The sequence below is a fragment of the Schistocerca americana genome, chromosome X (genome assembly GCF_021461395.2).
Source record: "Schistocerca americana isolate TAMUIC-IGC-003095 chromosome X, iqSchAmer2.1, whole genome shotgun sequence".
Lineage (NCBI taxonomy): Eukaryota > Metazoa > Arthropoda > Insecta > Orthoptera > Acrididae > Schistocerca > Schistocerca americana.
In genome coordinates, this window is record NC_060130.1 from 622,230,924 (window position 1) to 622,244,906 (window position 13,983).

Consider the following 13,983-nt stretch of genomic DNA (forward strand, 5'->3'; position numbering starts at 1 on the left):
TTATATCTCATACAGGATGCTTCATTCCAAAAATTTTAATTACTTGGATTGTGTGTCCTTGTAACAACATTCACCAACTAAGGCATGACCAACATGAAACGTAGTAGCTGAGGACTAGTCTCAAGTACGTAGAATGAAGCTTTTCAAGATGTAAGTTAAAAAAGAGAGACAAAGAAAATGAAAGTGACTGTGAAAAGGCTGTAAAAATACAAGTGTGTATTAATCTTAATCAGCTAATGTGGAAGGTTGCACTAATACTAAGAAACTGCACGTATGGACAGGTACACCAAGACTTTGAGCATCTGTGTTTATTGGCAACTTGAAATCTACTTCAGCATGACAGATTGGTTCACGTAAAGAAACAGATGGGTGTGTAGGATCAAAGGGATTATATCAGTAGATACTGTTTTTTTCTGTTACAATTTTTGAATGGTAAAATATTTTCAGTATGGCCATAAGTTCAGTGTGACAATGGGAATAATAAGTAGGAGCGTAATTATGTCATATTGTGAATAGTGGTTTATTCATCTCCTGACTTAACTTTACAACCCATTTGGTTTGCGTGCAGAAGACATCAAAAATATGTGGTAGGTAAAAGTAAAATTGTGCGTTCTGGCTGTAGACGGGCGAGTTGGATCTGACTGCCCACCATGTCATCATCTAACAATGATGTTATTAGATGTGGTTTGGAGGGGCACGTGATAGGCACACTGCTTGACCTTGGAACCACTACTATCAGTTGAATAGCTCCTCAGTTTGCCTCAGAAGGCTGAGTGCTCCCCATACCAGTCCTCTCCCCGAGGAAGAGTTCCTGGCAGTACCGGGACCCGAACCGGGGCCCTCCACATGGCAGTCAGTTGCACTGACCACTCGGCTAGTGTGTTGGGCAGAAATATACATTACAGTTAAAATAATGTTTACAGAAATAAATAACAATATTCCACTGAAGTATTATTTCTACTTGTATTGTATTGTATGGAACTGGGGGCCTACAAACGACAGAGAGGCTTCGTCCCTGCCATAGCCTTCAGTGGTTCACAACTCCACAACAGGCTACAGCAGTCCACTCAACCTACTGCTGCTCCACACCAAACCCAGGGTTATTGTGTGGTTCCGCCCCCCAGTGAACGCCCCCCCCCCCCCCCCCTCCCCCCATCCCCCTCCTGGGAATGTCTCATACCAGACGAGTGTAACCCCATTGTTTGCGTGGTGGAGTAATTACAGTATACGCGTACGTGGAGAATGTGTTTGTGCAGCAATCGCCAACATAGTGCAACTGAGGCAGAATAAGGGGAACCAGCCCGCATTCGCTGAGGCAAATGGAAAACCGCCTTAAAAACCATCCACAGACTGGCCAGCACACCAGACCTCGACACTAATCCTCCGGGAGGATTCGTGCCAGGGATCAGCATGCCTTCCCGCACGGAAAGCAGTGGGTTAGACCGCACAGCTAACCGGGCGGGCTGCGTTATGTCTACTTAGTGGATATGTAACAAGTTCTAGCCAACTTAAATTAGCTGTTCATGCTGCATGATTTCATCTTCTAAGTAGTAGCACTTCAGCACAAGTGTGTCATGTACTTTTCTTTTCAGAGGACCATTCATCTGCATGAACGTGTCACCTTTTAATTTATTATAAATTTTCATTGTCATATGTTGAGGCGTCTAGGAATACAATTTTGGGAAGCAGTTTTATTAGGTGCTTGTGTCATGTTTATGAGCAAAATGATTTTCTTAAATAATTCTTGTCTGGTAAACAAAAAGATAATAATTTCATAACTATATAGGAATTGGAGAGTTAATATTTTTAGGTTTCTAAATAATCTTATTTCTGGTAGAATGTAAATACTTTGGAGTAAAGGAGACCAATCACTAAAAAGCAGAAGTCTTGAGTTGTCGACAGGCGCGTGCGCGCCCCCCCCCCCCCCCCCTCCCGCCCCTTCCCCCCCCCCCCCCTCACACACACACACACACACACACACACACACACACACACACACACACACACACACACACAAAGAAAACTTTTCATCTTTCCGACTAATTCTTTTTGGCACACATGTGAACCTTCCCGTCTGTTGCCCCTACATGGCACTGGCCGGATGAACATTATTTTAAAAATAATGGGTGATGTGGCTCTTTCTGATGTATGGCACATGTATTCCAAATGAGTTCTCTCTGTATTTTTATTATCCACACATTGTTAGCCAAGTGTCCCCAAAAAGCAATACCATACCTAATAACAGGTTCAAAGTAATTTCTGTATGCTACATTTTGTGTATTAGTCACAGCTGTTTGATTTGTTAGCTGCCTGCTTGAATTTAAATTCAGTTGTAAGAATCTGACAGATTCAATTTCTTCTGTATTGTGGTGGCTGTGAATAATTTTAATCTGGTCACATTTTCACTGTATGGTTCACTTCTCACTAGGCACTGTTATGTCATGCTATCTTTGGAAATGAGTACCTGTTAATTATCTGCGGATGTACAGTTCATGAATTTCCATTTGTATTGAAAAAACTGTAGGGATATTTAAGGATTGAAGAGGCTGAACAGAGCAGAGTTAACCACATTTAAATTTTCTACATTTAACTGATGTCTTGATAAAAAATACACTATTAGAACTTAAGTTAGGAATTATGTTAAGAGAAGACAATCATGCAAGGCAGTGCACTAGAGTAGTATTGTTTCTGTTATGTTCATGAGTAGTGCACTGTATCATAACATTTTAGAAGCTGATCTTTATGAACAAATGTGCCACATTATTTGATGGTCCGAATAAATATATCAGATGTAAAGATATTGTAATATTGTACAGTTTCTTATTTTATGTATTTTGGCAGTAAAACATTGGGTCATTTGTTATACCTTTAAAATCCTTGCATTGTGTAAAATACTTTACTTTTTATCCATGTTCTCAGTATATTTTGGAGTAGATGGGATTGTAAATGAGAAATTTGAATATTATAAAAATTTTGAGTAGTGGTTATATAACCCATTTACACAATGCTATGCTGCCTTGCAGGCACAATATATTGGTTATTGCTAGAGACAGGAAAAATAATGTTATTTGATGGCCAATTTTGGTGGTGTTATTTGTCAATTTTAGTGTTATTTTCTACCAATTTTGGATTATTATGTGTCATTTCCTGACAAGATTGGAATTGTTTTTTGTCTGGTTTTGGTTTTACTTTATAAGAGCTTATTTTGAAGTACGTTATTTCCAGTGTTATGTTAAAAATGAAAATATACCAATTAGTTAAATTGTATTTATTGACATTGCAAATCTCATTTGTGTACATTGTGAAAAGAAAGTATCATTTATATTAAACACCTTAAATCTAGTCAATTAAAGAACCAATTATTTCACAACCATACACTGTTAAAAGGTTTTCAAAGGAAAGCATCGTCATAATTTCAAAACTCTGAGACATTATGCTGCCAATCCATCAGCACTTCACTGTAGTGCGAAAATGGCAACCTGGAGTCTAAATTTGAACAAGGAAGACAAACTGCCTTCAGATAGCACAACACTTTTGACAGTGTTCTGATGAAATGATTGTATGGCATTATTGGGCAGAAGACCCCATCTGGGGTCGTTTGGCCACCTAGTGCAAGTCTTTTTATTTGACCCCACTTCAACGACTTGCGTGTTGCTCGTGATGAAAGCAACTAGTCCTCAAGTGGATAAAATCTCTGATATCCAGCTGGCAAGGAAGGTTGCTTTTCCACTAAATTATGAAGGGCTTTGTATCCCTTCAGAATATCTGACATGCTTGAGGCGTGGCATTCTAAGTACCTATAACAGGCTCTTTGCCATGTCAACAAAATAATAGTTTTATGTGGCCCCACAAAAGTATGAAAAGCAACACTTTTTGGCAGATTGACAGTGTGGTGCATCAATTAAACCACATACTTTTGTAGTGCACAAGTATAAATACGAAAATCACCAAATACAACACTTCAGCTTCACAGACATACAAATCAACACAGTGCCCACTCGGTCAGCCCATCAGAGTATAGCATGTGATGTCATGCAAACATGTTCCTGTTGGTAGAACAGAACACTGAGAAAGTTTATTTCAATATTTATTCAATATTATTTCTTCTATTTTGGGAATTAAGTTTGTGGTGACAGTGTGATCTGTTGTGTAGACTGGGGCCTAAGTTAGCTTGAAAGGTGATCAGATGTCAAGTTGATTTATGTTTCTGCACAGCTAAAGTATCATATTTGGTGTTTTTCATGTTTATGCTTGTGTACTACAAAAACTTGTTGTTTAATTGATGCACCAACATCAAGATCTCTCTAAAACAAGTCAATTTTTTGTTCAGTACAATTTGCAAAAGTATCAAGAAATGGTGGCTAAAACTGTTATTGGAGTAGAGATAATTGGAAATTGTGTATTTTCATTTACTGCCACATCCCGAGCAATAGTTCTTTACGTGAGAAATCAGTTCTCAACATTGAAAAGAGGTCAAAATTCTGTTTCAGTATTGAGTAAATATCAGTTATCGATAATAGTATACTACATCCCTGAGATTTATGACATTCTTACTCTAGAATGGGAAAAAAATGCCAAATTTAATAAAAATCTTCAATTTCATGTTATATCACTAAAAATATCAGATATCTTGTTATGTTTCGCGTTATCATTTTCATGAAATTTTCCTGTCCCTGACTGCTGCTTCTTTCAGCTACATACCCCTTGTTAGTTGAAGTATAACAATACGGACAAGTTTCTAAAATACAACCTAGCAACTGAAATTTCTCCAGTTTATAACTTAACACTATGTTTTTATTTATACCTTTTTCACTTGCTGTGTCCTGTGTTCACCAAGAGTATTGCAATTTTTGTTAGCTCGTGGAAAACTTGGTGTCCCTGACAATGTTCCAGTCAAAATTGTGTTGGAACAAGATGGAACAGAAGTTGATGATGATGAGTACTTCAGTACAGTGGAAAAGAATACTGTTGTAATGCTACTGAAGAATGATGAAAAATGGTTACCACCTGGAAAATTCCACAGGTTTGTCTTCATTTGTATTGTTCTACCGATCTTAGCTATAAGTCTTTCAGGATGTCTTAATGTCAAATTATTACAGATTTGTTCGTGTGGACTTGAAATTAAATCTTCTTATTGAAACATATTGCAACTGAGAAATTTATTTAACAGTAATGGAAATTCCTGGTGGAGCAGTACATAAAATTAGGAAAAGGCAACCACTTACTTGTAGTAGATTGATGCACAGAGCACAGATACATGTAACAGAAAAAGAGCACTCACCATTTTTTGGAACACCGAAGATCCAAGCCTACATGTGTCTGGTTTTTACATGATTTTTCACACCCACACTCATTGAGATGTATGCTAGTTTTGTTCTTAATTCTGTTTCAGAAACAAAAAGCACAATGAGCTAAAAAGGAAAATACATTGGACTGATTGACAAACAAGTGGCATACTCATGATTTCCCTTTCATCTGAGGTTCACAGTCTGCTAAGCTAATGAAAGGAACCAAATTAAGACCCCACACTTGGAATGATTACTAGGTGGACCAGAAAATCAGTTGCTGCCTTTTAAAAGGAGTCATCTTTATTTGCTTGATACAATTTAGGAAAATCTCCAGTAAATTTATATCTAGATGTCTGGGCAAGATTTTGTATACTCCTCCTGCTTAATGCTACCCCAGTGTAATAACCATTGTCCCTCCCATTGAAATGGAGGCAGATGGAAAAAGAGAAAAAAATATGGACATACATTCAAAAATGGTGGGGTGTATGGGTGAAGGAAGGTATATGGAGTAACTTGTGAAGCTTAGCTGGCAAGTAATGTAGACTAAATTTTACAAAATAATGAATTATAGATGAGTCAGTGTTGAACTATTATGCAGTGGAGTTTTATGTTCTATAGAGAAACCCAGAAAATGGAGAGAAAATACAGTGTCTGCTTACGGACAGGATGGGATGATAGTATGTAAATGGATTTTTCAGTCTTAATTGTTATTGTTGCATTATCAAGAAACTTTTGGCTTCATAAAATTGTTCCCATTCATCTTTTATGTTTGTGGCTATAAATGTAAAAGTATTCAGTTAACAACCAGAATCGACTGGAGCAAGTTAAGAAGAAAAGTTCATATGTCTATCTGAAGGAACCTTGAGACTGTGAAACAGATTTCTGGGTATTATCCTTGCCGTGTGTTACAATAATAAGAATTTTTAGCATTTGATACAAAACACAAATAGAAATGATCATATGTTACTGGAAGGGCTAAGTTTGTAATGCTATATGGTATTTACCCATTATATCATATCAGTAATAAATTATGACAATGCATTGATTATTTATCTGTTTTTTCTTCCAGAGTAAGACGAATCTCAGATGAAACAGATGGACCAAGGTTTGGCCCTAAGGACAAGGAACTTAGTAGTTTGGTCGATAGACTGCAAGGAGATCTGACTCACATTTCGATGTTAGGTGGAAGAGAATTGGAGCTGTTGAGTAACATGGATCCTGAAAGTCTGATAGACATTTTTCCTGAAAGGTAACTAAAACTTGCTTTCATTTCACCCTTTGGTCCATCTGATGATGTGTGCAAACACCCCCCCCCCCCCTCCACACACACACACACACACACACACACACACACAACAGACATACTGCTGGAAGAAGGAAAAGAAGTGGCTTGACTAAAAAAACATTTTTCAAGCCACTGTTCAAGAAAGATGCCCTAGAGGTCAGGTTCGTATGTGAACAAAGGAGATAATAATAGGCAACAGAGACTAAACAGTAACATGCAAATTTCTCAGCCTCATTTATTGTTGACTGTGTTTGTGTACTGCACCATTCTCAGGTTAGTCTTAGATTACATAGGTTTTTGGTACTTTAATGCCACTAGGAATAAGTAGTTGATCCATAAGCCTACAAGATTCGGTTTTTGTTTTTAAATGTACATCTAAATCCTTCTACAGTCTTGACTTGAATTCTAGTGAATGCTGCAGTCTTTATCTGCCTTAAATTATGTTGCCTTTTCTTTGTACAGCTAGACTGTACAGAGAATACGTACACTGAAAATATGACAGATTAATTGAATGTGGAAAAAACACCAGTAATGAAACATTCAACTTTTTCATGTCAGGAACAGCCAACAGAAAAATAATTCTCTCTCTAGAGACAAATGTTATATTATGAACCCAGTACATTAAAAGAAATCTTTTATTAACCTGTAATATATAAAATGATAATGTAAACAACATCATTGTTTCTGAATGAAGAAGAATCATCTTAAAAATGACCGAGAGCACAGCGCTGAGCGCTAAGTGATGAGTGAGATGATGTACTGGTGCTCATATATTTCGAATAGTGTTTACAGATTTACTTTTTTTTCATCTGTCAGTCATGATACCACATTCCTTTTTCCTATTTGATGACAGTGTTCACTGCACTTCTGAGGAGAAAAGGTTGCTGGGGGGGGGGAAAGAAGAAATATGATGGTTTCAAGTGTAGTGGTATATTGACATTGACACCTCAAATTTGTGGCTAGTGTTCCTCTAATTAGGTCTCTCATTCCTGATTTTCTGGTTTTAGAGGGCACTGTTTCAGACATGTCATGTGTATGTGGAAAAACTAACTTGATTGCCTTGTCTAAGTATAATGGACATGAAATAATGTACTGGACTTCACTATAGTTGTAATTTGCAGGAAGATGCACTTACATGGAAAATAGTGACTGCATCTGACCATAAGAGACTAAACATATCAATAGGCACTTACAGTGAAAGCCCTGTGTGCTGCACAAAATGCAGCTTTTCAGCTGTTAGGGGTATAATGTAGTGCTACAGACATTTGAGGTTTTTTGATCTGCAGTAGTCTTCATCCAGTTTTTGCTGTTTTGACTTTGGGAGCATTATCCTTATGGAATTGTTTTTAAAGTGGAGGACAGTGCTATCCTGCCAGCCTTTTCACTGAGTAAGGCAACATAGTGGTTAAGACAACTGACTCACGTTCGAGAGGACTGTGTTTCAAACTCCCATCTGACTGTCGAGATTTAGATTTTCTGTGCTTTCCCTAAAATATGTAAGACATGTGCTGCAATGGTTCCTTTCCTAAAGGCAGTATTATTTTGTCCCCAATTCTTACCCAATGTAAACTTGGTCTCTGTCTCCAAGGATCTTCTGCTTGGTAATATATGTTAAGCCCTAAACTCTCCTTTCATTTTTTAAGATGTAGTTTGGTAGCTGACAAAAGTTATCATGTGCTTCAACTTGCATGTTGCTTTTGTTATGGTCTTCAGTCTCCAGCAACCCTCCATGCTATTCTGTGCTGTGTGAGGCTCGTCATCTCTTTCTAACTATTGCAGCCTTACATACCTTTGAACCTGCTTACTGCTTGCTTCAGTCATGTTTTAGTCGTCCCCCCCCCCCCCCCCCCCCCCCCCCCACACACACACACACATACACACATTTCTCTCCATTGCCCAATTAACTATTCCATGATGGTTCAGTATATTCCTATCAGTGAATCTCCACAAGCCACCATACAATGTGTGGTGGGGTGTACCCTGTACCACTACTAGTCATTTCCTTCCCTGTTCCAGTAGAAAAGGACCAACGAAAACCAACTGCCTATATGCCATACAAGCCCTAATTTATTTTACCTTATTTTCGTGGTACTAATGCGAAATGTACGTTGGTGACAATGAATCAGATTCCTTGTTTTGACTTAGGTCTTTCAGTGCTGAAACAGTGTGGCATATGTTGTACCAGCAAGAGCAGCTGAAGGCTTTTGTTGAAATAATAAGGTCAAGAGATTGTGTTTGGCAGTCCAACAAAGCAGTTGACAGAGAGCAAATAAGACTTCTACTGTACCCCCCTGCGGGTTCGGGGGTAAGAATAGGTCCGTGGTATTCCTGCCTGTCGTAAGAGGCGACTAAAAGGAGTCTCAAACGTTTCGGCCTTCTGTGATGGTACCCTCTTGGGTTTGACCTCCTTTTTTTCCCAAATTTCCGTTGTTAGTGCATGCCATTTGGGGAAGGACGCCTTACGTGGTGTTTTTCTATTGGTCCATCACGCACCACCATCTTGCATACTACCTATTGTCGTGCGGCGGGATTTACACCCAACGTCTTCTGGGTTGCCTCCTTCTCATCTTGTGCGCAATCTCCTTCTTAGCGCCCCCGACAACTGTGGACGCTTTCAACACCTAAAATCCAGCACGGTAGCCAGTCCGTTGTGGTGGGGTCGTCATGTACCCTCTTGGTGGTAGCCCCCTGACCATGCAGGGATCGCACTACAGATGCCAGAGCTGTTTCCTCCCCATGCACGCCAAGGAGTATGTGCCCATCTTGTCTGGGGCACGGGGACTCCGGGCAACGGGATATCGGCCAGGTACCCGTTGCTTTGGCTGGGTGGAGCCCTTGGGAGAGAGCCGTCATTCGGAGTAGGTGGCATCTGGGCGGATGTGGCTCAATGAAGCGCAATAAATCACACCAAGCTGGTGGTCGCACGGCCACCAGCGTCTCTAAGCGAGGCAGAGTAGACTTTGATGCTGCCCAATATGACCCTCAGTCGTTCCCCTCGTTGGCTGCACCATGGGAGGGACGTAGATCTAGTACCAAGCGGGAGCCTTACGTACCACAATACCTTGTCTGCAGCAGGACTGATGGTGACTCCTTTCTTACGACGAAGCCTCTGTTTTTTGTGGAACACCTGGAGGATAAGTTTGGGGAAGTGGCGGGGTTGTCTAAAATGAGGAATGGGTCCATCCTCCTCAAGACGTCCTCCCCAGCCCAGTCACGAGCGTTGCTCCTGTGTGATAAGCTGGGTGACGTCCCTGTTACCGTCACTCCCCACAGTAGCTTAAATATGGTCCAAGGGATTATTTACCATCGTGACCTCTTGTTACAATCCGATGACGAGCTGAGAGCCGACTTGGAACGACGTGGTGTCCATTTTGTCCGTCGTGTACATAGAGGACCCAAGACTAACAGGGTGCCCACCGGTGCCTTTATCTTGGCCTTCGAGGGTGATGTCTTGCCCAAGAAGGTCAAGGTAATGGTTTACCGTTGTGACATCAAGCCCTACGTCCCTCCCCCGATGCGGTGCTTCCAGTGCTGGAAGTTAGGGCACATATCCTCCTGTTGCCCATCCAGCGCTACATGTCGAGATTGCGGACGCCCCTCTCATCCCGATTCTCCATGTGCGCCTCCGCCTGTATGTGTCAACTGTGGGGAGCACCACTCTCCATGCTCGCCGGATTGTCCCGTTCTTCATAAGGAGCGGAAGATAATGGAATTTAAGACCCTGGACCGGCTTACTTATCGAGAGGCAAAACTGAAATTTGAAAGGTTGTATCCTGCTTCCCTTCGAACATCGTATGCTGCAGCCACGTTATCGTCGCCCTCGCGAGCGGCGGTTGTCGCCTCCTCTGTGCCGCCTTCAGTGGGCCCTCGGGGCCGTGCATCTGTGTCTGCCCCCCTCGTGTCTGGGGGCAAGCCTTCCTCTGTTGCCCCCTTAGCAGTTGGGGGCAAACCCTCTTCTGTCGCTCCCCCCACGCTTACTTCGGGAGTGACATCTGCTCCACAACTGGGGGGCTCGATCCCTCCCACTCCTACTCCGCCGACGTTGCCTCTGCCGGTTCCTCTCTCGTGGAAGGAGTCCCTCGGGGCTCTCCCTTCCTCCGTTTCTTCTCCTACCCAGCCGGATGTCAGCCAGTGGCTGAAGGTTCCGCCACCTGCTGGTCGTAGGGCTTCTGCGTCGTCGTCAGCCTCAGACGCTCCTTCAGAGAAGCTCTCCCAGCCCTCTCACCCTAAGGGCAGACGCGAGAAGAAGGAACGGAATGTGTCCAAGAAGAAGGACGTTCCGGCGGTTTCAGTGCAGCCTGCTGTCCATAGTCCTGGCTCAGGGGGTGAGGTGGAGATCCTTGCCTCTGCCGCGGATCTCGCCCTCACGGTACCCTCGGAGGCCTTTCCTATGGCCACAGCTGACTCTCCCTCGGTGGCGGCCCTCCCAGTTCCTTACTGCTTCCATTCTCCAGTGGAATTGTAGCAGTTATTTCCGCCACCTGGCTGAGCTCCGGATGCTTCTGAGTGTTTCCCCTGTTCTCTGCGTTGCTCTGCAGGAAACTTGGTTTCCAGCAATGCGGACCCCTGCCCTTCGCGGTTATCGGGGATACTATAAGAACTGTGCTGCCTGTCAACGAGCGTCCGGTGGAGTTTGCCTCTTTGTTCACCACTCTGTCTGTAGCTCCCCAGTACACCTTCTGACGCCTTTAGAGGCAGTCACTGTCAGGGTTGAGCTCTCGCCGACTATTACTGTTTGCTCTGTTTACATTCCTCCGGATGGGGAGCTCCCCCGACATGTCTTGGCTGCGCACCTGGCTCTACTCCTGCCACCATTGCTGCTTCTGGGCGATTTCAATGCCCACAACCCTCTGTGGGGTGGGACTGTCTCCGATGACCACGGTCGTGCCGTGGAGCATGTGTTGGCACAGCTCGACCTTAGCCTCTTGAATACCGGTGCTCCCACGCATTTCAGTGTGGCCCATGGCTCGTTCTCGGCCGTCGATCTCTCTCTTTGCAGCCCCAGACTTGTCCCATCCCTCCACTGGAGAGAGCATCCTGACCTGTGTGGTAGTGACCATTTTCCCATCTATTTGTCACTGCCCCAGTGTCATTCTTCTGGGCGCCTGCCCCGCTGGGCTCTCCACAGGGCTGAATGGCCGGCTTTTACTTCCGCTGCAACCATTGCGTCTCCCACACAGGGTGACATTGACGAGGTGGTCCGTGTCTTAACCACGTCCATCATTTCGGCGGCCGAGGCTGCCATCCCCCGCTCTTCTGGACTCCCTCAGAGGAAGGCTTTACCCTGGTGGTCGCCGGAGATTGCTGAGGCTATTAGTGACCGTAGGCGGGCTCTCCAGCGTCATAGGTGGCACCCGTCTCTAGAGACCCTCATCGCCTTTAAGAGGCTCCGTGCCTTGGCCCGTCGTCTTATTGCACGGCGTAAGCAGGAGTGCTGGGAGAGGTATGTCTCCTCCTTGGGCTCCCGTGTCTCCCCCTCGCTCGTGTGGTCCCGGATCCGGCGGATTTATGGATACCAGACCCCTGTGGGTGTCCCTGGGATCTCCGTGGACGGCACTGTCTGCACAGACACTGGCGCCATTGCTGAACACCTTGCCACGCACTTTGCTAAGAGCTCTGCACTGCAACTTATCGCCCCGCCTTTCGCCCTCCAAAGGAGCGCGCCGAGCAGACGCTGTTATCATTCCACACCCGTCGTTCTGAAAAGTACAATGCTCCTTTCAGCGAGAGGGTGTTCCTCGCTGCCCTCGCCGATTGCCCTGATACAGCACCAGGACCAGACTGCATCCACGCGCAGATGCTGAAGCATCTCCCCAGGGACAGCCAGAGACACATCCTCACCCTCTTTAACCGCATTTGGAGCAAGGGCATGTTCGTCGCAATGGCACGAGGGTCTTATTGTCCCCATCTTGAAGCCCGGTGCGGACCCACTGGCAGTGGGCAGCTATCGTCCCATTACCCTCACCAACGTTTTGTGCAAATTGCTCGAACGTATGGTGGGGCGGCGTTTGTGTTGGGTCCTTGAGTCGTGCGGTCTCCTCGCTCCATCCCAGGGTGGCTTCCGTCGGGGACGGTCTGCAGCGGACAATCTGGTGCGGCTGGGATCTGCTATCCGTACGGCCTTTGCCTGACGTCAGCATCTCGTTGCTGTATTTTTTGATCTGCGGAAGGCGTATGACACCACATGGAGGCATCACATCCTTGCTACGTTGCATGAGTGGGGTCTTCGTGGTCGGCTCCTGGCTTTTCTTCAAACCTTTCTATTGCACCGCTCTTTCTGGGTGCAAGTCGGTGCCACCTCTAGTTCCTCTTATACACTGGAAAATGGGGTCCCGCAGGGCTCGGTGTTGAGCGTCTCCTTATTTCTAGTGGCCATTAATGGTCTGGCTGCAGCCGTGGGGTCGTCGGTGTCTCCTTCTTTGTATGCCGACGACTTCTGCATCTCCTTTAGCTCCACGACTACGGGAGTCGCCGAACGCAGGCTGCAAGTAGCCGTTCGCAAGGCAGCATCATGGGCTCTGACTCATGGTTTTCAGTTCTCTGCAGCCAAGACTCGAGTTATGCACTTCTGCAGGCGTCGGACGGTCCACCCTCATCCTGAACTTTACCTCAACAGCCATCTGCTTGAAGTGGTGGACACTTGCCGCTTCGTAGGACTTGTCTTTGATGCCCGGCTCACATGGGTTCCTCATATTACTCAGCTGAAGCAAAAGTGCTGGCGGCACCTCAACGCCCTCCGCTGCCTGAGCCACACATCTTTGGGTGCGGATCGCTGCACGCTGTTACGGTTATACAGGGCCCTTGTGCAGTCCCGGCTTGATTATGGGAGCCTGGCCTATGGGTCTGCATCACCCTCAGTGTTGAAGTTGTTAGACCCCATACACCACTGTGGGGTTCGGCTTGCAACTGGCGCTTTTCGTACGAGCACCGTGGATAGTCTACTGGTGGAGGCCGGGGTTCCCCCGCTGCGGATTCGCCGCCATCGACTGCTCGCCGACTATGCTGTCCACGTGCATTCCTCGCCGGGCCATCCCAATCGTCACCTGCTTTTCCCTGCCATGGTCCTCCATCTGCCCGAACGGCGACCTAGGTCTGGGCTTTCCATAGCTGTCCGCGTCCAGTCCCTGCTGTCGGAACTGGGGCCATTCCCTCTTCTGCCTCCCTTCCGGGTCCGTGCACCTACTCCTCCCTGGTGTTGGCCCCGTCCGTCCGTCCGTCTGGACTTGGCACAGGGACCCAAGGACTCGGTTCCGCCTGTGGCCCTCCGTCGCCGTTTTCTTGCGCTCCTCACCTCCTTTTCGGGCTGTGAGACTGTCTACACTGGTGGTTCCCTGGTTTATGGTCGCACTGCCTACGCTTTTGCTCACGCTGCCCATGTTGAACAGCGCTCCTTGGCGGTTGCAGTATTTT

At 45.1% G+C, this 13,983-nt stretch overlaps 1 protein-coding gene across 4 annotated transcripts in view; it reads left to right on the forward strand.

The window, feature by feature from the left end:
* LOC124555109 (DNA fragmentation factor subunit alpha-like) overlaps positions 1 to 13,983 on the forward strand; it is a 92,915-nt gene that overhangs the window by 19,629 nt on the left and 59,303 nt on the right. For all 4 annotated transcript variants that reach the window (XM_047128912.1, XM_047128913.1, XM_047128910.1 and 1 more), the window contains exons 3-4: positions 4,858 to 5,023; positions 6,358 to 6,537. In XM_047128912.1, coding sequence (XP_046984868.1) covers positions 4,858 to 5,023; positions 6,358 to 6,537 — 346 coding nt within the window. The remainder of the gene's footprint in view (positions 1 to 4,857; positions 5,024 to 6,357; positions 6,538 to 13,983) is intronic.